The following is a 25900-nucleotide window of genomic DNA, read 5'->3' as shown; positions in this document are numbered from 1 at the left end:
TAATCGCGAATAATTTATACGTATATTAGGTAACTTGGAACGTTTCTCAGTCACGCAGACAAAATAACTGATCAGTTACGGCTTTTTTTTTTAATTTATAGGGCATTAAACACGGTGCTAAATCAGCTTCGTACACACGCTTATGTGCACTCTCGTACATTTTTAGCGCGAACACGTCGTCGGCGCTTTTCAGCATGGGGGATATACGTGCCAAGCGAACGAAGAACACCTGCAAAACAAAGAGAGACGGCAAGAACTACGCAGTAAGATTGGATCACTAACTCTTTGTGCATGTAGACATTAAAAATAAATTGAAGGCCACGTAATATAGTAGTCCGATATATTTGCAATCAATGTGGAGAGCAAGTCGCCTGCTTCTCGCGCAGGGTGCCTAGAACGCGTCTTCGACTGTTGCGTTTAGCGTCCTATGCTGCCCACAGATCAAAAGCGGTCCCAAGGGGCAACAAATGACGTCATAAAAGCCGGAGCGTCACGTTGTCGGATGTCGCGACCCTGGCGGTTGGTCGTACAAATGCCGGTGAAAAGCACGAGGGAACGCGAGTGTCGTTGTCTCCGCGGCGTCTCAAGTCACTGCAGGGGTTGCGGTGACGTCAGAAAGAAGCCGAGCTCTGATTGGCTATGATTGAAGGATAGTGGGTATAGACCTCGAGGCAAGCTGCATTCATGTCTAGCCACTAACCTTCATTCAGAACCAATCAGAGCTTGGCGTCTTTGTGACGTCACCCCAACCCCTGCAAAGGGGGCAGATGAGCTTGACCCCCCCCCCCCCCCCACACACACACACACATAAGTACTGATTTACTCTTTTTGCTCATTAATGTTGGCGAAGATGCTCGTTCTGCGTTCCACTCACACGCTGAAATCTTTGAAAATAGGGAGACGTCAGGAGAAGAGGTGCTCGATAAAAGCTGCCTGGCATAAAAAGTAATAAAAATAAACATATTTTCAGCCCACGTACTTGTTTCTTTACGTTGAATATTTTTCACCGCTCGTAAAGATGCACGACGGGGTAATTTTCACGTATAGTGACACGACGAGGCACGAGCACATTAGCAATATATAAGCGTCACCGGAATGCTGGTGAACCTTGAACACACTCTACACTCTTTGCGATTGTTATTTTGCTTTAAAATCGTCGCTGTGGAACAAAGGGTTGGGCCTGAAATATAGCGATGTTTAACGTCGTCCAACGGTGAAGACAATATAATGTAACTAAAGCAATCACGCTTTACATTGTTAATAAAGGTACATACTATTCGGTACAACCCAAATAAAATAAGTTATTCATGTTATTTTCCGGCGAAGAGACAAAACGCGCGCGTGTTTTTTTTTTTTTTTTTTTTTCCCATAGGAATGCACACCGTAAAAAACGTACGCTGGCTGCTGTCTGCTTTAATTTGCATCTCGGAAGTCGCACACATACGCACATAGACACTGGCGCCAGTTGAACCTCTAGCGTACATCAGAGTAACCCTAGGACTCCGATCAACCAAAATATTACTGAATCTCGACGAGCGTCGCCGCAAAGCGACACACAGCTGTGCGTCTTGGCGTGGCGATGTGCTAGCGTCGCGCTCGTTCTGAGACGCTGCAAGACGCGTTGTCGACGATGCTGATGCAAGGTGGGCGCCGCTGCGTTCATCCAGTAGTGATCACGTTTGGGGGAATGGTCCAGAGCCGTATGTAGAAAGAGTTTGGCCATTCATTGGGAAGAGAGGCAAATGAGAAGGCGCCATTGGTCGAAAGCGGGCTGGGCGTGTTCCGGGACGTCTTCACAAATTCGAATGTGGCCAATTTGAAGCCGGAAATAATACCCTGGCAGTGGTCGCGAGAAACGGAATTGATAAGCACGTCGGAGTAACTGTCGGTGACTGAAAATATTGTATACGTGATGTTTAAATCACGGTCATCCAAAATCATGGTGGAAGAGCGCGACTAGCGAAACGATCGACATAATCCGCACGCCAGGCGCCGAGAGCCGGTTCGAGCAGTCACACTTTCCGAGCAAAACAGAGTTCGAGTGGCACATTCGTTTCTTACGTTGTTCTGCATGATCATAATCGAAACCTCATGTGCGTGCACCCTATTTTCAACCAGGAAGGGTTACTACATGTAACTTTTACGCGCTTATTAAAACCATATAGCTATGATGAAAACTGTTTCTCGCTACCACCGCTAGGGGATTCTTTTCGGCTTCTGGTTGGCCAAGAGAGCATGTCGAGCCCTCTTTCTGCGTTTGGTGCACACCCCGGAGCTGCCCACGTTTCCTATTGACCAAATGGCTCTGGGAGGGTCTCGGATTTGTCTTTTATGGGTGGTATTGATACAATGGGCTCCAAGTCACATAGGCGCTAGTTCTGGCTGCGAGCTGAGGAGGTGAACGCTGATCGTTTTTCTTTAATTTTTATTTTGACACTGTCATTGCGTGAAGCGTACGTGTTTTATAGATTATGAATGTGAGGAATAATTCTAAGCGGTATTTACTGAATGTACAAAAATTGTTGCTAATCAACCCTTTATTTCTAGTAGCCGAAATAAACTCAAAGCTTGGTAGACCAAATCAAATCGAAGAAAGCAGTCTGTCTATGAAGCTAATATTGTCCACTTATTTTTAGCGTGCCATGAAGGATCAGAACACCGAATGAAGCCGCGAAATAACTCTGGCGAGCTGTTGCAAGTTTGTCTCTTGGTGCGCGAGAGCCTCGGCCGGATCGGTATGTTGAACATTACCAGCCTGCGCAAACAGGAAGACGGCGTTCAGCCAACGCTCCTGCAATATTTAGTATTTACACGCCTGCCGGAGGATCGGATGTCACAGCGGTCGTTTGAAGTACGTTCCCTGTGTGAGTAGATGTCGGTGCCAGTGCCTCGACGAAATGAGGTCCAAAAAAAATGCTATTTCTTCGAGTATCGCTTCCACACCGCTTATATTCTTTTTAGAAATCATATAAATATCGCTTCCTGTCACTTGACTGAGTTAAAAAAATGAAAAAATTAGGTTTGCTTTTTGAGAATCTTGATATCGCTTCGCAGCCCATGAGTTTGCGATATTAGCCTATTAACCGTCAGTGACTCCCTTGTTTTTAACGAGGGAAGCCTTTTCATTCCAAACAAAACTTTCAATTTTTTTTTTTAACTTTCGCCTTTGTTAAGCAGGAACGAATGTCCGGACCTTGTCCGCGGTCTTGGAGGCAGAACAAGCGTCGTGAGACGGTGCCGAGCACGTCGTCCGACATTTGGTTCGCGCTCAACCGGGCATGTCTCTGCCAACGACGAACCGCCTACGGGTGCCGTGCGACGCCGATCTATACTGACGCGTACTCCGCTGTGCTCTATACACTCATGGGATAATGAGAACGTCACTGTTTAAATTTCTCCGCCGAGTATGTTGACTGACGCTCGATCGCGGACGCCGAGACGATTTCCATACCGTTCCGTTGACAGACCCGCCCGCTCGAAACAAAGACGGACCGCTGGAACGCTGCTCAACTTCCTTACACGCAAAAAACATATTTAAAAAAAGTGCGCATTCCTTTCCGAACTTTACAGGAGATTGGCCGCCAGATTCTTTAAAAGTGAACCATTTATTCTTCCAAGATATATTACTCTGCCACGGCAGTGGGGCGTCGCCATTTTTGTCGGCATTTATCGCATTTACCTTTACATCTAAAGACACTTTTTACTCATGAATGGTGTAGCGTCACATTGACAAAACACAATGGTCAACGAACGTAGAAAGTCCATATCTTCGGATATTTACTTCGACAACACGTACGTGAATATCTAAGCTGGAACGACCAAAGCTCTATTCTGATGGCGACGCGTTCTTGGTTTGTTGGTTCGCCTGCGTCGCACTCAACCATACACTCCGTGCGACGCGACTGGCGCGCCACCGCGCGGCCGGTACCGAAGGTAGGCAGTGAGAACCCCAGAGAAAACGAAACCGAAACCACGCCGCGTACGTTGGTACGCATTGAAGTCGAAGCGGTGCGGTTGCGCTGGGTTCACAGCATGAAGTGCTGCCTGTGCTGCGTCATTAAGTGCTTCAATAGTTATGCGTCGTATCTCGTGGAGACAAAGTTTCACAGTTTTTCACCTCGCCGATGTTTTGTGGGACAGCGACAACGATGAAGCCGTGCCGTACGACGCGAGAAATTTGGTCTCCCGATCATGGCTGCCACTGTGTCGGCACGGCTGACATATTCTACACTGCCGCTTTGCGCTCAGCGTTTGTTTGCGTATCAGTGACGCCTACATGTGTCAGCGGCGATGGGACGAACTGAAGTGCCATCCCACACTCGCCGGTATGCAGTGCCAATTTCGTTGGAGGAATGCCCTCCAAAGAAGTTTCGTCCCCATCGTACGTGTCGATGATATTTCCGAACAAGTATGGCATGCAATCTGTACTTCATGAAGAAAGATTCTAACGCTAAAAAAAGTGACAAATATAAATCTAAAGAAAACGACAATGAAACTCGGAATCACTGGAGAATCGACGTTTGAGTATGGAAGTTTATGTGGTGTGCTTTCTTTCTTGATCAGCCTCCTTTGGGATGTGGAAACGCTGACACCCCGAGTTCTGTAGACAGCATTTTTTTTTCTTCTCGGCTTTAGAGCCACCTATCGCAAAGTGGTTCGAACTGGAGGTACCGTCTACCGGTCCCTTCCTACCTGTAAATTGTGTGCACCTCCCACGATGAGTGGTATTACCTGACAGCCTTTGACGGTCAAAGCCAGTTCCCATTTAGTTACGCCGCCCAAACTAAATTTCCACCTGGTTTCGCTATGCCAACTCTTTTTGTTATAATATGTGTTGTGCCAAGTGATGGTCATGTCAAAGTACCTGTGCGCCGAAAATCAGCACCTCGCACAACAGGTTATTACACAACAGCTGACCGCAAAAGCCCTTGGCGGCCAAACCGTGTGTTGGCCGACAACTTTGCTTTCTCGGCTTTGAAACCACCTTTCGTAAAGTTGTTTCAATTGGAAGTACAGTCCACTAGTTCCTTCCTACCTCTAAAGTCTCCACCTCCCCCGACCAGTGGTATTCTCTTGACAGCCTTTTCATGGTCAAAACCAGTTCCCATTGAGTTACGCCGCCCAAACCAAGTTTTCACCTGATTTCCCTATGCCACCTTTTTTTTTTTTTTTTTTTGTATAATAAGTGCTGTGTCATGTTACTGTCAAGTCCAAGCACCTGTGTGCCCAAATCTGCACTTTGCACAGCCCGCTATAACACAACATTTTGGGTCCAATATTGGGTATCCCGTACAGCTTTATTTCTTTTTTCGTTAGAAACATAACTTTCACGCCTGCTGTCCTAAAGAAACTTGGCACTCTTCGTGCACAAACTTAGTGAACATCTCACTCGCCTCCAAATATCATCGTTCCAGCAGTCCTAGGTTTACAGCGACGAGCGAAATAAATTTCGCACTCAGAGCAATTATGGTGGCGGCCGTCTTGTTTTTTGGGAAAATTGCTCCAACTTCTTTTTCGGCCGCGACTAGAGAAATTACCCCTAATAACGACTCAAACTTAATATATAAGAGGTGGAGAACAGCAAAATGCCCTTCTGCCCCAGCACTTATGCAACGTCACCCTCAACTTATGAGCTCAAAAAGCAAAGGTTTCGTACGTGCGCGCTTCCGCCGCCAGCATGCGAAAAGGCGCCGCAGGCTGCTGAACGCGCCTCGCAGTCGAACGCCAGCTCCTCCGCTAGCGGCGCTGCGCGCGTTTTTCAAAGCGCCCCCTATAGTTCCCGCACGGAGTGTATAGATAGAATGTACCGCTAAAGTTGTCGTTATGCTTAAAAAAAAGGGCCCACTGTTTTTGGTTATATGTCAACGTTCGGCACGGAATCGTGAGATTTTCAGAACTCCTTGGAGTACCGATATGTAATTCCCATAACTCCGTTCCGTAACTCATTCGAAAAAAACGAAGTCGCACCTATGTTAACAGGACACCTGTTCTGAGCAGTTCACATGCACGTGATAGAGAGAGGCTGCGTTTCGGGTACACGTACGAACGTGAGCGGTACACTGCGGAAAACGACTCGCGCATCATGCATACACGTATCAAGCACGCGTACTTTAATTTTTATGCCATACTTCGTTTCAGCTTCGGTCCGAGCGCGGCCGATGTTATGAGCCGAAGGGCCAATCAGAGAGCGCAAAAAGCGCAGCGTCATGGAGTGCTCTCTGCTCTTGATAGGACTATCCGGCGGAGGAGCGCGCACAGATACACGGCGAATACCGGCTGGTCCTATCAACTGCAGAGAGCACGCCATGACGTTTCGCTTTCTGCGCTGCTTGATTGGCCCTTCTGCTCGTAACATCGGCCGCGCTCGGACCGACGCTGAAACGATATATAGTACCCGTGACCCCACATTCCAGGATCGTGGTCATAACGATTATGTAAGGCGATGTAAGGCGTTCTGTTCTTTCTACCCTTAAAAAAGTAGGTCCTTTTCAGGTGCGGCTCGTACCGCACGGTATGCACGATGTTTTCCAAGTAACATATCAGGCCGTGCACGACATGTACACGTTTGGCGCCAAGGCGCCAAAACCCGTACGCTGCTTCACTTACACTAAGAAGATAAGAATGAGTGTCAAAGAGGAAGGCCCCTTAAAAGCTAAAACCTACCAATGAAAGCTTGAAGTTCGAACTATGAAGTCGTCCAAGCGCCGTTTTTGGTGTTGTCGCCAAAAGAAAACCATTTTTTTATCGGAAAATGGCAGCGGACGGAGCTCTCGTATACATGGAGCTGAATGGTGCCAGTTACGTAATATGAAAAAGCCAAAAACGGGCCGCATTTTTTCATTGAAATTTCGAGAAAATCACGTAACTTTTGAATAATAACTTTTGACTAAAATAACGCTTACATTTAAAACTGTGGCATCTACATGGTACTGACAGCTAACGCTACATTTTGGTGGAAAATGAGCCTTCGGTGATGCATAAAGCTTATTTTTGCAATAAAAAGCAACAAAAAAAAAAAAGAAACTGGGAATTTTTTCGGGGGGGACACGCATGCCATTGATCGATCAGCAAGCACCTCGTGCGCCTGACAGCGTACGCTCTTTCTAACTCAGAACTTCGGTCTCTTTTCAATACACCATGCAACAAGAAACAAAACCCAGAAAGATAAAGAAAAAAATAACTTTTACCTTTTTTTTTTTGGGCGAGCATCTGGGTTTTTGTTTGTGGCTTTGTTTGAACAACAATACCCGGAGCGGCAACATGTTGGCCGGCAACTTAGGAGGCAAAGCCACACGTCTTGTGACCTGCTGATTACATGCAGCTGAAGAGCGAACCAACGTTAGCACGCAGCTGCGTGCTAACGTTGTTTCGCTCTTCAGCTGTATGGAGGTGGTCTCATTATGCGCGCAGCGCCGGCACCTTTTCTTCGATTTTCTCCTGCTCCGAGCGGTTCTGTCCGGAAACCTTCGCCGTGAGTACGAGAAACGTTAGAAATATGTATTCTCGCGCAGGTTGTTGTGAAACTCGTATATTGACAGGCACAGCAATATTTGCTGTCCCTCATCTCATAGGCGACTAGGCTGCGTCGTAGTGCCGCCGATTCTACGCCGCATCCACGTGTAGGTAATTCGAACTCCTATGTTGTCTGAAAGTTATCTGTATAGATTCTATGCGCTGTTTGGTTGAATAGTGTGACGGGCTGAAGGTTTGAGGGATGAAGCCTGAAGGACCGAAACGTGCCCTTTACTAATATTTAGCAACTTTTTTTTTTGTCCAGGACAATTTTTAATGTATCAGAATATCCCGAGAGATCGCCCAACTAAAGCCGAGAGATAAAGCTGCGTGAAAATAAGGAGTTGGCTAACTTTCGATGTGCTGTCATGAGAAGTAGAAAACAAAATTGCTATTTTTAGATCATGTGTCCCTATCAAACATGTTATCGCGACGAGGGGCGAAGAAGCAAAGATGAGTGTACTCAGCAGTCAGCAATATTCGCTTATATCCTGCCATAGCTAACTAGACGCATTTACGCCAAGGTGATCATCAATCTGAACACCACGATTACTAAAAATCGGCTATCTTTCGTTGTTAAAAAAAAAAAAAAAAAAAAAGAACAGTAAATGAAGGCAAAAATTGGGTTGGGGTTATCTTTCGGCGGTGGGGCCTCTCTCGGGATTTTATACCTCGAAACTAAAACAATTATTTAAATTGAATTTGAAAAAAAAAAAAAAAAAAAAAAAGAATATGCGAAATTATTCGTTTTTCCAGAACACAATCTTGGTGGACAATGGAAGGATCTTTGTGATTGATGCTTAGAATACTATTAGACCTGAAAAATGCTGCGTGTGTGTGAAGGGGCAGGGAAAATGAGCTAGTGAAACGTGATGTTTCACTTGCTCATTTTCCTTGCCCCTGCACACACTGTCGCTGAGCACAATTTTTTTTTTTTTTTCTGGATCTAATCGTATTTTGTACTTGGACATTCACCAAGATCCTTCCGTTGTTCGCTGCGACTGGCTGGGTGTCTCCGCGTTCTTCAGTAAACTCATATGATTTTTGTCTTTATATTTTTTAGAGTGCGATACCTGGAGTTGCAATAAACCACAAAACATAAATGCAACTCGCAAAAAACAAGCAAGAAAACGTCATTCGGTTCGCACGGCAAAAACATATGTGATGTCACAATCACCCGGCTCACCGGTTCAAAAGCACTTTCAGTCTTTTTACAGGATATATTCTTAGAAATGTGGGCCAACATTCACCTTGGCAAAAACTGTACGCACTCTGTTCAACAAGAAACACTGACATTGGTCACTGACAGCTTCAGAAAAACAGGATTTGGCTTATTGTGTTGAAATGCACTTCTCTCTCGCGATTCGTCCTATCGACTTTCTTATCGGCGAATGCCGAATTCTCATTGGCTGCGGAGCGATGATAGTAAAATTCTTTGGTTAAGCCACGCCCTGCGTTTCTTAAGCTACCAGTAAGTGAAGCGTTTGCGCATGCGTAGTGCCGATGGCAGCGCCCTCTCAGTGTCATGACATCAGGGAGTTAAGTTGGTGTATATACCACCGACCCGAGTGACTTATACTTTTGAATGCGTGCGTGCCTGACATGTATGCGATGATGACATCGGGTTATTTTTGTCACACAATTGACACGCTTTCTCCGGGACGCGTGGAAAGACGTCAGACGTGACATGCCGTGCCTACCATTTTGGCTCACGCTATTTCGGCCTGTGTTTTCCGCGATCGCGCTTTCCAAATGCTGGCCCGCGGCTAAAGTGAAACTGAGCCCTCTAGAAGTGAGAGAGCGACATGCTGTCAGGGGACACAGGCACCCCACTGCGAGGTGCCGCATACAACCGCCATTCGTGTTGAGTGCAACACTATATACGAGTTACCGGCGCCGAGTACGTTTTCCGCAAAATTATTTTCGTTTGTACCAGATCTTGAGTGCGAACTTCGAAGCTGCATGACCAACTCGACCCCTACACCCTTAAAAATGACTGCGTGTCTACTTACCCGCAAAACACTCGAAGAGCCAATCACTGCGATCTACGGAATCAGCTCAGCGAGTGATGAAGCGGAGCATCTGTTTAGACGTCAAAATAAAGTCTGCGCTGTGGCATGACGCAATGCAAGCATGACGCTTTGCACTGCGTAATGCCACAGCGCAGACTTCATCTTTAGGTCTAAGCAGTTGTTCCACCTCATCATCGCTGAGCTGATTTCGTAGATCGCAGTGGTTGGCTCTTTGAGTGTTTTGCGGGTAAGTAGACACGCAGTCATTTTTAAGAGTGTACACCCTAAAAAAAGCCCGTGCGTCTACTTCCCCGCACAACACTCGGAGAACCAATCACCGCAACCTACGGAGTCAGCTCAGCGAATGATAATGCCGAAACACATGTTTAGACCAAAAAACGCAGTCTGAGTTGTGACATTAGGCAATGCAAGCGTGACGTTTTGCATTGCTTAATGACACAACTCAGACGACTGCGTTTTTTTTTTTTGTCTAAACATATGGTTTGGCATGGTCATTCGCTAATCTGCCTCCGTAAGTTACGGTGATTGGGACTCCGAGTGTTTACGCTCTTTACGTGCCATGTAACGAGCTTCTAGTAGTGGCATGCAAACAAAATAACGCCCACGTTGCCTTTATTGACAAAATACATGGAGAAATGGAATCCCAGCGTGCTTTCGTTAGCTTCAATCTCCAGTTCTGGCGAGAAGGTAACGCGGCATCGATCACTTCTACGTCCGCTTGGTCTGCTTCCACAGCAGCCTGCCATTTTGCGATGTCCCACCAGAAAAAAAAAAAAGAAGATAAATTAAACAACCAGAAGTTCATAAGGAAGGCGCCTACTCCATCCAGAGCTGTTCTAAAAATCCGATTAGTAGCGACTCCGACGGAGTTACCCGACCCGGAGCCGTGGAGACACCACTTGTAAAGATAGTGCGTTCACGATCAGTGCCAGCAGCAAGAACAACTTCTTTATTTTTGAGCGCGCGCTCCTTTTGTCTCTTCGCGTGCACGCAGTGATCCTCCCGCTAGCATGTAGTGCATCCTCCTTTCTTTGAGGGAACAAAGATGTACACAACAACCACAAGCAGCGCGTGAAGCGGGCTGTACTCGTTTAGATTAGTTCTGCCTGTTGGAAGCCTTTTATGTAGCCCAGGCGTTGTGGTAGCCTTCTAGGTCTCTTGGACTGAGGTCCTGCTCCTGATGACGCCTGTTCAAGAGTGGGTAAGGTCGGTGGGTGATGCGACACCTGGTTTCGAGGAGGCTCTGGTGGTGAGGGAGGCTGTGATCCTGAGGACAGCGACTCAGGATCACCGCCCAATGAAGCGATAGATGATTCAGTCGTCCGCGAAGGGCCGCATGCGTGACGCAATATTAGTTGGCAATGTCGTTAATAAAAGTTAGAAAAAGTAATGGACCAAGAGCACTGCTGTTACAATGATAGCTGAAGAAGGTAAACATACGCTGTAAAATGTACCCCTAAAATAAACTAGTGATAATTGCCGGTGTAAAAAAAATTGCGCGGAAAAGCACCCCCTTCCCCGGGAAAATGGAAAGTTTACGCGGCTGGCCATGGGTATGTCCGCATAAGAAAGAGACCGAAGCTCTTTATATATTAATTATGTTACTGCTTCATCTGCGCACGCGCAACCGAATGATAGACGTTGCCATCGCGCTGTTCGGACGTGAACACTGCCATTTTTGTTTGTATTTTTGTCGTTGCCGGACTTTTGATTGTTCTACGACGTTGCTGGTTCGATACGCGGCCTCATTCATTATGCATGGGACGGCACCTTTGTGCTCTCAGGCAGTTCTCGGTCGAGGCTCCGCGGGCGCCCCCCTCCTTCCCCCGCCATCCTGCGAACAAAGGAAAGGAAGTACCCCATCAATAACGAAACAAAGGAAACCCTAAGCCCTCCGGCTGGTGCGGTGCTAATAAAAGTGACTCGCGACGCAGCCTCTGATTTCTGTTAGGTACTGGCGACGTGCGGCACCAAGCCTGTTTCTGTGATCGAATTTCCACGGTTGGACAGATTCCTCTCTTCGTGACGTCATTGGGGTCAATTCCGTTTTCATCGACGGATATAAGACTAATGTCAGGCGTTCAACCTTGAATGCATTGGTGTAAGAACGTTATAAATTTAAGCACCGAACTTGTGCTTCGCAAACAGCAAGTTGTGGTAAATGGAACATACCGTATGCTCGGACCTGGTCTCTGTTACACCTGAAGTGCCACAGAAATTAGTTCTGGAGCCATTAATTTTTCTTATTTTTATTAATGATATTTCTACTGGAGTCAAATCTTGAATACGTTTGTTCGCGGACGGTCGTGTATTGTGAAGTACTGTGTCTGGTGTAACGGATTCCGCACAAGTTGCGAGGGAACTCAGATGTTTTGAGACATGGTGCGCGAGTAATAAAATGTCCCCGAATCTTTAAAAGTACGTTGACGTAAACTTGACCAAAATATATTTGAAAAAAAATCATTTCAATACACTTTTTACAGTGAATCAACACAAATACTTAGGCGTGATATTTTCTGAAGAAACATAATAATAAACGCAAGTAAATAGCATATTAAAAAAACGGGCAGGTCGCTTAATTTCTACAAAGTAACCTCAAACATGCCACTAGCGAGGTTAAAGTAGCCGCAAATCAAGCAAACGTTGGGCCAATTCTAGAATATGCTTGCCCTGTGCATACGAGTCGGCTTACCGTGTTTATGTCGAATCACTCGAGCTCATTCAGTCTGCCTCTGCTCGGTTTGTCTTGGGAGGGTACAGTCACTTTTCAAGCACAACTGAAAGTGAGCAAGAGTTGGGCTTGGCTTCTTCGGAGTAGCGCCGTAGACGTCTCTTGAGCTTTCATTTTTATTCTACTCATCGTTAGCAGACAGGAATTCCTGCTTCGTCATACTTACAATCGCCAAATTATATCTCACCGCGAACAGATCACTCTTGCTAAGTTCGACCGTATGCCGCCAAGACAAATATTTAAAAACACAATAAGTTTTATGCGTACAGAGTCAGAGTGGTCTACATGAGCGAAATTAAGGTTAGTGCGCAGGCGAGCTGCTGGAAATTTACAATGCTGATCTTAACTCAAGACTGGGCAGAAAAAAATATAGTGGAAGAGAAAGTAATGGGGGAGACAGCGTCTCTAACTCAGCTAATAGTTTTCTTCAACCAACCTCCTTATATACAGAATTACAACCACCACGAGACCACCGAACATCGTGTTTTTCAAAGTCACGCACACAACTTTCGCCAACATCACAAAACAAACCAAGTGAGGCAACCTACAAAGCAGAACCACCTGTCGGTTTAGACAAAAAACCTTGTAGACAGCTAGAGGCTTAGACGGTTTTCTTGTGTCTAAACCGAAAGGTGGTTGTGCTTTGTAGGTGACCTTACTTGTTTTTCTGGTGACGTGAATGAGGGTTGTGCGCGCGACCTTGAAAAACAGGATGTTCGGTGGTTTTGTGGCGGTTGTAGTTCTGGTTAGTTGGATAAAATTATTAGCTGCGTTAGTGACACTGTCTGTCCCTGTTACCTTCTCTTCCACTGTGAAAACAAATAATTTCGGGCTTAGTTTTGGGTTAAAATCATCATGGAATACATTACGAGCGGAACTGGTTTGCCGCGAGAATGGTGATTTGTTTTACAACACTGTGCCCCCGCAATAATTCCGAAGAAGCACTGCAGGTTTTTCTCAAATAAAAAGAATAGTCTGTTAGGGGCTATTGGCAACGGCCAAAACCGTCGCTGTGGTCGTTCTTCCTCGATTGGCCACACGCTCACCGTGACGTTTTGAGCGCGATAAAAGGAATGTCGGACTGTCAACTTTGCTGTTGGCCCAAAGACGCGATGACTCCAATATTCTATCGCATGCTTCTTACACACACACCGTCAAAATTATCGCTGCCAATTGATAATCTTGGTCGTAACGTCGCAGACAAAAACTGTAAGAACCGAAACATCTGGTCACCGATAGAGTTTTCTTTTGTTCTCACAAGTTGAAAGCGCATATCGTCGATCTACAGAAATGAGAACGCGTGGAATAATGTGGTAGGAGCAAAGAGCGTCCCTTTTCAGCTCCGCCGGACCATCGAGCACTATTTAGAAAAGCGCATTCCGAAACAGTCTGCGTGTGGAGTCACGTCTCTTTCTAAAAGCCGTAATGTTTATGTCCGTGCACAGCCGTCTGCGCACGTGTGAGCAAGCGTTTATTGTTTCATTAGCGTTGGGCGAAATAAAAGAATGACTGCTACATTCGCAACAAAGTGGTTCATACGTAAACTAAAGTAAACTTACAACAAAAAAGCTAACCTGTCCTTAATTGCGGTTGAATTTCGCCTTCTGTTTCCAAAAATATATTACGAGAAAACAACAACACAAATGGTACTGTGGTGGAGCATCTCCACTTGCGTCGTGTAGTATAACTCACTGGCGTCACAAAGACGGGGGAGGGGGGGGAGGGGGCGGACCGCCCCGGGTGCAGCGCTCAGGGGGGTGTTGCGGCGGGTCACGCACGCGAGTAGCGGTTTTCGAGCCGGGGGGGGGGGGGGGGGGGGGGGGGGGGGATCGCGGCGGGCTACAGCCCCAAATGCCGCTGACCCTCGTGACGCCACTGGTATAACTCACGACATGTGCCACTAGAACAATCGATGGCGTGTACGGACGTCACGTTGCCAACCTGTTTCGCTGCTCGCTTGTATCTCCCCCAAATCCGTCACAAGTGGGGTTTAAAAATGAAACTGGTCGAGACGCTGACCTTTCTTCGTCGCCACTTTGAGTCGTCGTATGCCCTACGACACTTACACATTCTAAAAGTTCAGGGACACCGATATCCAGCTATTTTTGTAGAAGCAGGCGTGTAACGCTCGTGTACCGTCTGCTCGGGTCAGCAAGTGCCGTGTGTGTATGCGCAGTATAAATACACTCGCATAAAATCCATGATCTATGCGGTTGTAATCAGATTTGCTATATATATTTTTTTTTCTCGGGGTTCTTCGCCAGTTGACCTTTGTTCACACTTTAAAATATGAATCGCTAGAGGCATTTCTATTAGTTTCTGGGTCGAGCCAGACTCGCCGGCGTTGAGAGTGACTCTCGGTGGCTTGAATATTATGATTATTATCACTATTTCTCATTTAACTTAAATCATATTTTGGTAATATTTCTCCTTTTTTTATTCTTTCTTTCCGGAATTGTCAGTTGTGGGAACAAGGAGCAAGTAAGTGAATCCAAAAAGTGGCGTGAACTTATTGTTATTACTATTTTGAATGTCGTTGTGTGCACGGCGGGATATTCACGAGGATTTGGTTTCCTAATTGCAGGCGTATGCGCATATATTCTTGTGAGTGTTTGAGTACACACGCGACCGATACACTAACGCATACTATGTTTTCGCGAATGCGCCTCGTCTAGCTCTGAAAAAAAAAACTTGTACGACAAACAGCCACTGAATGGCTGTTTTAACTTTAGTATCTATTCACCGACAGGGAATCAGGGCGCATTTTCTTATCGCTCCAAAACCAATCAGATTGCTGCATTGACCAATAACAACGCCAAAGAACGAACCACGATGCAAGAAGCGATAAGATAATAGCCACGCTAGAATTTCGGGTTGTCTACTTTGTATTTGGGTAAGGAAAACAACGGGAAGCTTAAGGATAATGCAACAAAGAAGAAAAAAGGGTTTTTCATTTGAGGTTTCCTCAAATGAAAAAACATTAACGGTTTTTGTTACGACTATGAAGTCTGTATTAACTATATGAAATCAATTTCGTTCCCGTTTTCTCGGGTTCCGGTTTTAATCATCTGGCTTTCGCGAAAGCCCTTTTTTTTTTTTTTGTTCGAGCCGAACGCCGAAAAGCGGTCGTTTAAAATCAACATAAACTGGCGATTCACAATAATAATAATATTGCGCATTGAAAGAAGTAATACTCAAACCGTCCCGTGTTTCTTTAATTAATTTTACTCAAATGCGGCGTTAGTTTCGCGGGGTAAGTCTTAACGCGCGTTGCTTCCGAAAGTGTAAATCTGACCCTCGAGCGACCCAAACTCGTAAACGTTGCGAATAAAAAACAATTATGTACGAACCTTTGAAATCATTCTCGCGAGATAAAGCAATTTTATTTCCGATAAATGCGTGGATAGTAAATTCGTATTGTTAAAATATCGAATATCCACCCTGCCCCAAAATAAAGATAGCATGTAACAAAGAAAGAAAAGTAAAACACCGAGCCATTAGGCTTTTTTATCTTCTTCTTATTTTACAACTGAGAATAGAAGGAAACGATGATTTTGACATTTATCTTGTTCTTCCCCCCCCCCCTTTTTTTTTTTGTTTCTACTAAAATAATTTTTTTGCATGACAAAGCTCAGATAACGAATAGATATAAAAAATACGATGTTAGCTGCAGGGACAATGAGCAAGAAAAACGTTATACGCATTGTCTCTGCGCACATGGCATTTTTTTCTTCAGTTTTTAACGTTGGGCTTTGTCATTATCTGGGATCATTCTATTGTTCGACGTAATTGGGTGTCTGTGTTCTGCACAACTTAAATTCCCTGACTTTTTTTTAGACTGTTGACTATATTTACGTAGCAAGTAATGTATATCATCAAGCTACATTTTCGTTTGTTTAAAACTTATAGTATAATTATTTTTTTACGAGACTGATCTAATTAATTCAAACGTGCTTGAGCTCCATTCCATTTCCGATTATTAAGCTGCAGTATAATGTAAAACGTACTCTAGTACAATGTTCGGGAATCAAGTATATAGCCTAGAAACTCGATCACCTGCACAAGTAGAGACATCTATATCTCGCTGTATCGTTTCTTTTTTTTTTTTTACTTTATATATATTTTTTTTTCTTTAATTGTTTTGTTTTTCTTGGAAAACATCTGGATGGGAGGCAGAGGCAAAAGGCTGCAAAGCCTGGTGAGGCCTTAGCAGCCTTACAAAGTTTTTGGCACATCAACCAGCCAGTAACCACCAATAAAAAAAATAAAAAAGCATAAAAACCACCTTTTATCTAGGTTTATTTGTGAACATTTTTTTACGCGATACATGTATTTTACTCTTTGTTATTATTTTTTTACTCATAAACAACATCACTCACCACCAAAGCGTTCGAAAGCCTTTCTTGAAAAAGAATGCTGAAAGTTTATTTGTTGTTCAATTTTAGTCAACATAATAGGAACCTATTAAGCTATTTGTTTCTTTCCATAATTAGTTCTAACTTTAGGGGCTTTCCGAATAATTTTTTTCGGTACATTCTCTGCCCTACAACGTTTTGGAGGGAGGAATATATATATGGGTGATTTCATCTCAAATCGTGCAGGCAAAAAGGGTCCAATTTTTAATTTCGGCGAAAAAAATATATGTTATGCCGTCGTCTCTAAAAACGCAGTAGCCATAAACCGCAGGTTCGTCGGATTTTTCGTTCTCGACTTACAAATTTGAAAACAGGCCGCGGCGGAAAGCAGTGTTTTTCACATCCGTCGTGGGTCGGATGTTTCGCTCGATCTCCCGCCGTGGATTTTCACTCCACATTATATTAACTTTTTCCAAGCACTATGTGAACATATTTAAAAGGCTCAAATGGCTCTAATACCGTAAAATAATTTTAGGCTTTTTGTTTTTTTCTGTAAAAATGTCAAAAACGCCCCTCGGTTAATTGTTGATGAATTTTGACAAATAATTACTAGCGATCTACGTGGGTTACATTAATATTCCTTATGTCCACGGAGAGCCCAAAACACGCTCTTTATATATATTATAAAATTAATTGGGCTGTATGAAATATACTTTGCAGGACGTTTACGTTAATAATATGCGAAAACCAGAAAGCACCATTTTTGAAATAGATTTTCTCAAAAAAATTATTTTTTATATATTTTTTAAATCTTTTGTTAAAATGTAGATATGATAGTTGTCTACACGAAAAGCAGGTCGAGAAAGTGTGTATTTTGTTTGTATGTTCTATATTTAAGCATCAATATCGTACAAAAACGTGTTTTTACGGCTCGAAATGGACTTGTGAATTGCGCGCTTTCACAAACGGTGAAATATTTTTTTTTTCTTTTTTCAACGTTCCCACATAAAAATTAAATATAGTAGTTCCACCCTGTTATATTTATTGATTATTTAAATTTCATTATAGGCGGCAAGCTACACTAGAGGAGTTCAAAAGAGAATGCAACACTTCTAAACAGACCAGCAGGCGTCGTAAATTTTTAATGTGTAGAAATCGGCAGACGTCGTATTGATTCGGGGCCTTCATTGGCCTATATGAACGTCCCGCCCTTTCGGAACTAGCAGATGGCCACGACCTTTCGCGCTCGTTGTGTTAGGACGGTCCGTGACAGTAAAGCGAGCAGCGCACCCCGTGTCACGAGGAGTGAAATGGTACGAATGTGTCGTTGACGCGGCGAACATCTCTCTGCGCAGAGACCCGGTAGCACCGAAGGGTCTCTTTTGGAAACAGCAAAGCCCGGAAACTGACATTAAAAACGAGTGTGCTGGTAAATATACTTGTGTTTATTTTGCCCGGAGACTAGTTGGGTCGAAGTCAGCCTCCTTGTCAACTATAACCGTTTGTGAAGAGTGGCCTTCTCCCGAGATGAAAAGTTAGCGCCGGCTGACGTGTTCTTTTGAAAAAGGGAAGGGGAAAGAGAAAGTTTGAGTAACTGCAGTAACTACCTCGAAAGCTCCTCTCCCGATATGAAGCTCGAGGCATGTTACGTCTTGGTTACCTACTCGCGCATCGCTGCTCGAATCTATTCTTCACTTTGTTCCTCGGGCTGTGCGGAACAGAATGAAGAATAGATTCGAGCATCAGCTGGACACCGTCATCCTGCCAGGCTTATGTGTCGTGGGACTGGACTCGACGTCGATCAGTTAAGACTTCTTTTTATTTCGTGTGTGTTTCTTCGCACCGCTGAACTTTGTTCCTCGGGTGCGGTTTTGCTGAACTTTTTTTTTTATGTTTTATAACTAATTGTTTGTTAGAACTGTTTAGGTGTTGAGTTTATTTCGTTATGGCGTAGCGGAATGACGGTGTTGTTGAGAGCGTGTTCTCACGCATTCGGTTGTGTCCCGTTTAGGGAATGCCCGGAGGAGTGGTTTTTGTTCTTGCCATGTGCGGCTGAGTTCTTCCGTCTTTATTAAATCTTTGTTTTTTGTGTTTTTGTTTTTTTGTTGTTTTAGCTTTACGTGTCGTCGACTTCTTTGTCTGACTCTCCACCAGGCGTGGACCTATCATTTTACCACCGCTCGAACCTAAATCTTTTTTTTATTTTTTTTAACGCAATTTTCGTGAAGATCAGAGAAAATTGGGTAATTTTATTCTTATTTATTTATATTTATTCCCTACCCCTTCCCGCGACACTCTCTCCGTGTATTTTGGACCGTTTCTGTGTCATCACTTTTGTGTATTACGGAAGTGAAAGGATATTCCCTGATGATCTGTGCGATGTGTGGGGAACAAACCCTAGCGTCTGGTTTCGGAAAGAATTGTATATAATATATCAATGATGTGGTGACTTTCTATGTCTTAGTAATATGACATCTAATAACTAGTCATGCTAGTTTGCAATGAAAGGTTTATAAATCGAAACAATACATCGTCTCTTCCTTATAGATATTGAAGGTCTACTAGGCCTGCTGATTTGGTTAGATATGTTTCTCGTAGTTTCCCGCTCTTATCAAAGCATAAATAACTATTCAATACCACTAAATACGTTTATAATTGATTACAAAACGCTGAAAAAATTCAAGAAAACCTTTTCCCAATTTATAACAATGCACGGGTCGCTATGTCTAACTTAGGTCTTGCAAAACGAAGACGGCTTTTTCCGATATTGAGGCTTAAATATAGAACATACAAACAAAATACCCACTTTCTCAACTTGATTTTCGAGTAGACAACTATCATATCTACATTTTAACAAAAAATAAGAAATGGTTTTTTTTTTGAGAAAATCGGATTTAAAATGGGTACTTTTTGGTTTTCGCATAACATTAACGTAAACGTCCCGAAAAGGGAATTTTATGCAGCTGAGTTATTTTATAATATTTAAAAAGAGCGTGTTTTGGGCTCTCCGTAGGCATAAAAAATAATGATGTAACCCAAGTAGATCGCCAGTATTTAATTGTCAAAGTTCGTCAACAATTGACCGAGGGGGCGTTTTTGACATTTTTACAGAAAAAAACCATACCCTCTAAAATTATTTCATGGTATTAGAGCGTTTTAAATGTGCTCACAGAGTGCTTGCAAAAGGTTAATATAATGTGAACTAAAAATCCACGGCGGGAGAGCGAGCGAAACATCCTACCCACGACGGATGTGTAAAACTGCTTTCCGCCGCGGCCTCTTTTAAAATTCGTAAGTCGAGAACAAAAAATCCGACGAACATGCGGTTTGTGGCTACTGCGGTTTTAGAGACGACGTCATAACATATATTTTTTTTCAGCTAACTTAAAAATTCGAGCTTTTTTACCTGCACGATTTGAGATGAAAACACCCACAATATGGGTGATTTCATCTCAAATCGGGCAGGCTAAAAGGGTCTAATTTTTAATTTTCACGAAAAAATAGGTGTTTTGGGGGTATTTCTCAAATGAAGGAGGGCGCAAACCGCATGTTCTCCCGATTTTTTGTTCTCGAGTTACGAGCCGTAGAAGCCGCAGTGGCAGAAACTAGTGTTTTTGCCTGCCGTCGCAGGTCGCGTGTTTGACACCCTCTGCTGACGCTATTGTTTTCTCTACGCCCTTTTAACTTTTCCCCCTCATTTAATAGGTACTATAAACATACCTTGATGTATTCATATAGTTTTAGGAATTTGATTGTTTTCTAAAACACATGTCAAACTCGTCACTCCGGTCGCTTTTCGGTCAAATTTGACAGGTCATTACTTTGTCTGTACTTAAGGTAAATTTTCTTTCTTTGGCTCTACAGAAAGCCCAAAGCAAGCCCATTATAGATATAATAATATCATTATGATCTGTCGACTAGCCGCTCTGCTACCTTCACGTAAACGTTGTAAGAAATAACAAATGTTGAAAGCTTGAGGTCGATTTTCTCAAAAACCCCATTTTTGTAAATTTTTATTTTTTAAACTCTTTAAGACATATTAGTCGACTACAAGAAAAAACAGTATAGAAATGTAATATTTTGGTTATATGTCCTCTGTTTGAGCCGCAATCGCGTGAAATGTGTGAACATTTGTTATTTTTCACAACGTTTACGTGAAGGTAGCGGAGCGGCTACTCGGCAGATAATAATGATATTATTATATGTATAATGGGCTTGCTTTGGGCTTTCTGCAGAGCCAAAGAAAGAAAATTTACTTTAAGTATAGACAAAGTAATGACCTGTCAAATTTGACCGAAAAGCGACCGGAGTGACAAGTTTGACATGTTTTTTAGAAAACAATCAAATTCCTAAAACTATTTGAATACATCAAGGTATCTTTATAATACCTATCAAATGAGGGGGAAAGGTTAAAAGGGTGTAGACATAATAATAGCGCCAGCAGAGGGTGTCAAACACGCGACCTGCGACGGCAGGCAAAAACACTAGTTTCTGCCACTGCGGCTTCTACGCTTCGTAACTCGAGAACAAAAAATCTGGGGAACTTGCGGTTTGCACTTTCATTCATTTGAGAAATTCCCCTAAAACATATATTTTTTTCGTGAAAATTAAAAGCTGGACCCTTTCAGCCTGCCCGATATGGGAAATTTCATCTCAAATCGGGCAAAATAAAAAAGTCTGGTTTTTAATTTTCACAAAAAAATATATGTTTTGGGGGCATTTATCAAATGAATGGGGGCGCAAACCGCATGTTCCCCAGATTTTTCGTTCTTCAGTTACGAAGCGTAGAAGCCGCAGTGGCAGAAACTAGTGTTTTTGCCTGCCGTCGGAGGTCGCGTGTTTGACACCCTCTGCTGGCGCTATTGTTTTTTCTACACCCTTTTAACTTTTCCCCCTCATTTAATATGTATTATAAAGATACCTTGATGTATTAAAATAGTTTTAGGAATTTGATTGTTTTCTTAAAATCATGGCAAACTTGTCACTCCGGTCGCTTTTCGGTTAAATTTGACAGGTCATTACTTCGTCTCTACTTAAGCTACATTTTCTTTCTTTGGCTCTACAGCAAGCCCAAAGCAAGCCCATTATAGATATAATAATATCATTATTATCCGCCGAGTAGCCGCTCCGCTACCTTCACGTAAACGTTGTGAAAAATAACAAATGTTCACACATTTCACGCGATTGCGGCTCAAACAGAGGACATATAACCAAAATATTACATTTCTAGTCTGTTTTTTCTTGTAGTCGACTAATATGTCTAAAAGAATTTAAAAAATAAAAATTTACAAAATTGGGGTTCTTGAGAAAATCGACCTCAAACTTTCAACATATGTTATTTCTTACAAAGTTTACGTGAAGGTAGCGGAGCGGCTATTCAACAGATCATAATGATATTATTATATCTATAATGGGCTTGCTTTGGGCTTTCTGCAGAGCCAAAGAAAGAAAATTTACCTTAAGTACAGACAAAGTAATGACCTGTGAAATTTGACCGAAAAGCGACCGGAGTGAGGAGTTTGACATGCGTTTTAGAAAACAATCAAGTTCCTAAAAATATTTGAATACATCAAGGTATCTTTATAATACCTATTAAATGCGGGGGAAACGTTAAAAGGGTGTAGAGAAAACAATAGGGTCAGCAGAGGGTGTCAAACACGCGACCTGCGACGGCAGGCAAAAACACTAGTTTCTGCCACTGCGGCTTCTACGGCTCGTAACTCGAGAACGAAAAATCGGGAGAACATGCGGTTTGCGCCCTCCTTCATTTGAGAAATACCCCCAAAACATATATTTTTTTTTCGTGAAAATTAAAAATTATAACCTTTTAGCCTGCCCGATTTGAGATGAAAACACCCATATATATATATTGTAAGGAAGAAGAAGTGGCACGGACAGACAGGCAGGGGTTTGACCAAGCGCGCGCTCGGCACGGGCGCCTCTTGAATGCTGTACCGCCATTCATACTGGTCGCATTTTCCTCCTATCTTCTATTAAATCTCTTTTATCAACGTCTCAACACTTGGTGGAGGTGCGCTAGCGATCCCCAACCTGATCATCTGGTAATTCCGACCTGGAGCTGCGCAGCGGACGGTCGACTGTCACAACCATGAACGACGATAACGGGAATGTAAGAGACCAGCGCCCCACCAACACTTCAACGGTCAAAACTCGCCAACGTGACCCCCAGGATTTCACCGGTTCAGCCGACGCTGACGTTCTGGACTGGCTCAAAAATTACGACCGGGTGAGCCAACACAACCGTTGGGACGACACCATCAAACTCGCCAACGTCGTATTTTTCCTCAAAGGGACTGCACTCCAATGGTACGACAATCACGAGGAAGAAATTAATTCATGGGATGCGTTCAAAACCGCCTTCGCAGACGTCTTCGGTACACCTGAACGCAGAAGACAACAAGCGCGGGACAAACTCTCCAGGAGGTACCAAGCCCCCTCCGAAACATCGACGTCCTACATCGAGGACGTCCTTCGCCTCTGCGGACGTGTCAACGCAGCTATGCCGGAGGACGAAAAAATCAAGCACCTCTTCAAAGGATTATCCCAAGAGCTGTTTTCCATCGTCGCACCCAGGTCACCTCAGACCGTGCAGCAGCTCATTGCAGAATGCAAGCATTATGAAGACCTTCAAAGTGGTCGGATCTCCAACACCGGATTTGAACGGCTCCCTGAAGTTTCAACTACAACTGCCGACACTGACCTCCCCAATCTCATCAGACGAATAATTCGAGACGAACTGCGCGACTTCTTGGGATCCCTGCGCCTCTCAGCCAGTTCTTCAATCTCGCAACCCGAGGCGCCTAAGATTGAACAGGTAATCAAAGACGAACTTCGTGCTGCCCTTCGTCCTATTTCTTCGTCGTCTCCCACATGCATGGCACCATCGACTTCCTCACCACCCATCTGCTCTTTACAGCACTCAGCACCACACATTTGCGCTCTGCAAACTTCTCACAACGTCTCAATTCCATCCACACGCTACCTATCACCCCGGCGGACAGAGGAATGGCGCACTCAAGATCAACGTCCGATATGCTTCTACTGTCACGCCCCAGGTCATATCATCCGCTACTGCCGACGCCGCATGAATGCTGAAGCCTACAGTCGCACCCCACAGAATCAAACTCGACATTCTGACGACACCGACACGCGCCGAAATTTCGACAACCACGGCAGTTCCAATGACCGCCGCAATTATGACGACCATCGCAACACACGTCCCTTTCCAGCTGCTGAATTCCGACGTGGTCGATCACCCTCCCCCTATCCTCGACGAAACCGCTCCGTCTCGCCGTTCACTGACGCTACTACCGGACTTCCGTCGTCAAACTAAGCAGCGCAGCCTGTCTTAACAATGGAGGTCAGGCTGCACTACCGTCTCCGGTCCTAAATCCTCCTTACCTTGGCCCTACAACTATTACCGTCTACATTGGAGAAGAAAAACTTTTAGCATTAGTTGACACAGGTGCTGCAAAATCCTGCATTTCTGATCAGCTTCGCCGCCGTTTACACAAAGTGCTCACCCCTCCACCCGCTGGACATTTTCTACGGATGGGAAACAGTGAACTTGTGCAACCTCTTGGCTACTGCACTATCCCTATTTCTATCGGAGGCACTTCCTATATCATTTTGTTTACTGTACTTGCTAATTGTGTCGTCGACGTCATTTTGGGATGGGATTTTTTGTCGGCCACCGAGGCATTCATTGACTGCGCCAGCCGCGAACTTCATTTGAGCACTCGGCAAACTAATTACGACGTGTACGAAAATTCACCCATTTCGCTTCACACCGACGACGATTACCTCTTGCCCCCCCTTTCCGCTATTGCTATCACCCTCCTGCCGGACCGTCCATTCGAAAGCACCACTGGTTTCATTGAACCCATCGCAAACTTTGTCGCAAAAAAGCCAGTTATTCTTCCCTACTGCATCGCCACGACAACTCAAGGACAAGTTTCTCTTTTCGTCACCAACACATCTACTGAGTCGCAAATTGTTCCCCGTGGTGCACGTTTGGCCACTCTAACATCTCATTCTTATACCACGCTTGCAACGCTCTCCGAACTTACATCTACGAGGCTACCGTCAGCTGCCCAAAGCACCGCCGCACAAGTTGCTAAAATGATAGACTCTAGCTTGCCTCCTCACCAGAAGGAAGCCCTGACAAAGCTTCTTGTTTCGTATGAACAACTCTTCGATTTTAATAGCCGCTCTCTAGCTCAAACTTCGGTAGTCTCTCATCACATTGACACCGGCACAGCATCTCCCATTCGAAGCCGCCCTTATAGAATTTCACCCACCGAACGTAAGGCCGTCGACGATCACGTCAGAGATATGCTCCAAAGAAACATAATCGAGCCATCATCCAGCCCATGGTCGGCCCCTGTTGTTCTCACCAAGAAAAAAGACGGATCATGGCGATTTTGTGTAGATTACCGTCGACTTAACAAGATCACCACTAAAGACGTCTATCCGTTACCTAGAATCGACGACACCCTCGACACTCTTCAGGGATCATCATTTTTTTCTTCCATGGACCTTAGAAGCGGTTATTGGCAGATACCCATGGCCGACGCCGACAAGCCAAAAACTGCTTTCGTTACACCCTCCGGCCTATACCAGTTTAATGTCATGCCGTTTGGCCTGTCCAATGCGCCTGCCACATTCGAACGCATGATGGACACTGTGCTACGGGGTCTCACGTGGAGAACCTGCCTTTGTTACCTCGACGACGTAATTGTTTTCTCCGCCTCATTCAACGAGCACTTGCACAGGCTAGAAGAAGTGCTGAATTGCTTTCTCACCGCCAATTTGCAACTAAACACAAAAAAATGTATCTTTGCAGCTCGCCGAATTCAGGTCCTCGGTCATATCATTAGTGCAGATGGCATTCGCCCTGACCCATCTAAATTACAAGCTGTTTCTGAATTTCCATCTCCGAAAAATTTAAAAGACCTTCGGTCCTTTCTCGGCCTTTGCACATACTTCAGAAAATTTATACCCGGATTCTCCCACATCGCTGAACCTCTCAACACGCTACTCCGTAACAACACCGCTTTCCAATGGAATCGCCCTCAAAGCAATGCTTTTCAAGCCCTAAAAACCGCCCTAACCACTGTCCCAGTGCTCGGTCACTTCGTTCCTGGCTCTGACACTGAGATACGTACAGACGCCAGTGGCCATGGCCTCGGCGCCGTACTGGCCCAGAACATTTCCGGTGTCCAGAGAGTAATCGCCTACGCCAGCCG

At 44.4% G+C, this 25900-nt stretch overlaps 2 protein-coding genes across 2 annotated transcripts in view; both read left to right on the top strand.

Moving 5' to 3' along the window:
* The window catches only part of LOC8028341 (solute carrier family 35 member G1), a 101094-nt gene that overhangs the window by 64658 nt on the left and 10536 nt on the right, over nt 1-25900 (top strand). The window lies entirely within an intron of this gene.
* LOC120837669 lies at nt 6514-23985 on the top strand. The gene is made up of 2 exons (XM_042290298.1): nt 6514-6588; nt 22711-23985. Exons 1-2 carry the CDS (start codon nt 6514-6516, stop codon nt 23983-23985), a joined length of 1350 nt encoding a protein of 449 aa, XP_042146232.1.

The sequence above is a fragment of the Ixodes scapularis genome, unplaced genomic scaffold (genome assembly GCF_016920785.2).
Source record: "Ixodes scapularis isolate PalLabHiFi unplaced genomic scaffold, ASM1692078v2 PGA_scaffold1__304_contigs__length_218370807, whole genome shotgun sequence".
Classification (NCBI taxonomy): domain Eukaryota; kingdom Metazoa; phylum Arthropoda; class Arachnida; order Ixodida; family Ixodidae; genus Ixodes; species Ixodes scapularis.
The sequence above is the reverse complement of the archived record's forward strand: the minus strand, read 5'-3'. Positions and strand labels throughout refer to the sequence as shown.

Coding starts and splice junctions, on each gene's coding strand:
- LOC120837669 (XM_042290298.1), top strand. CDS start 6,514: ATGCACGATGTTTTCCAAGTAACATATCAGGCCGTGCACGACATGTAC. Junction 6,589..22,710: donor GCGCCAAGGCGCCAAAACCC/GTACGCTGCTTC, acceptor TCCGACCTGGAG/CTGCGCAGCGGACGGTCGAC.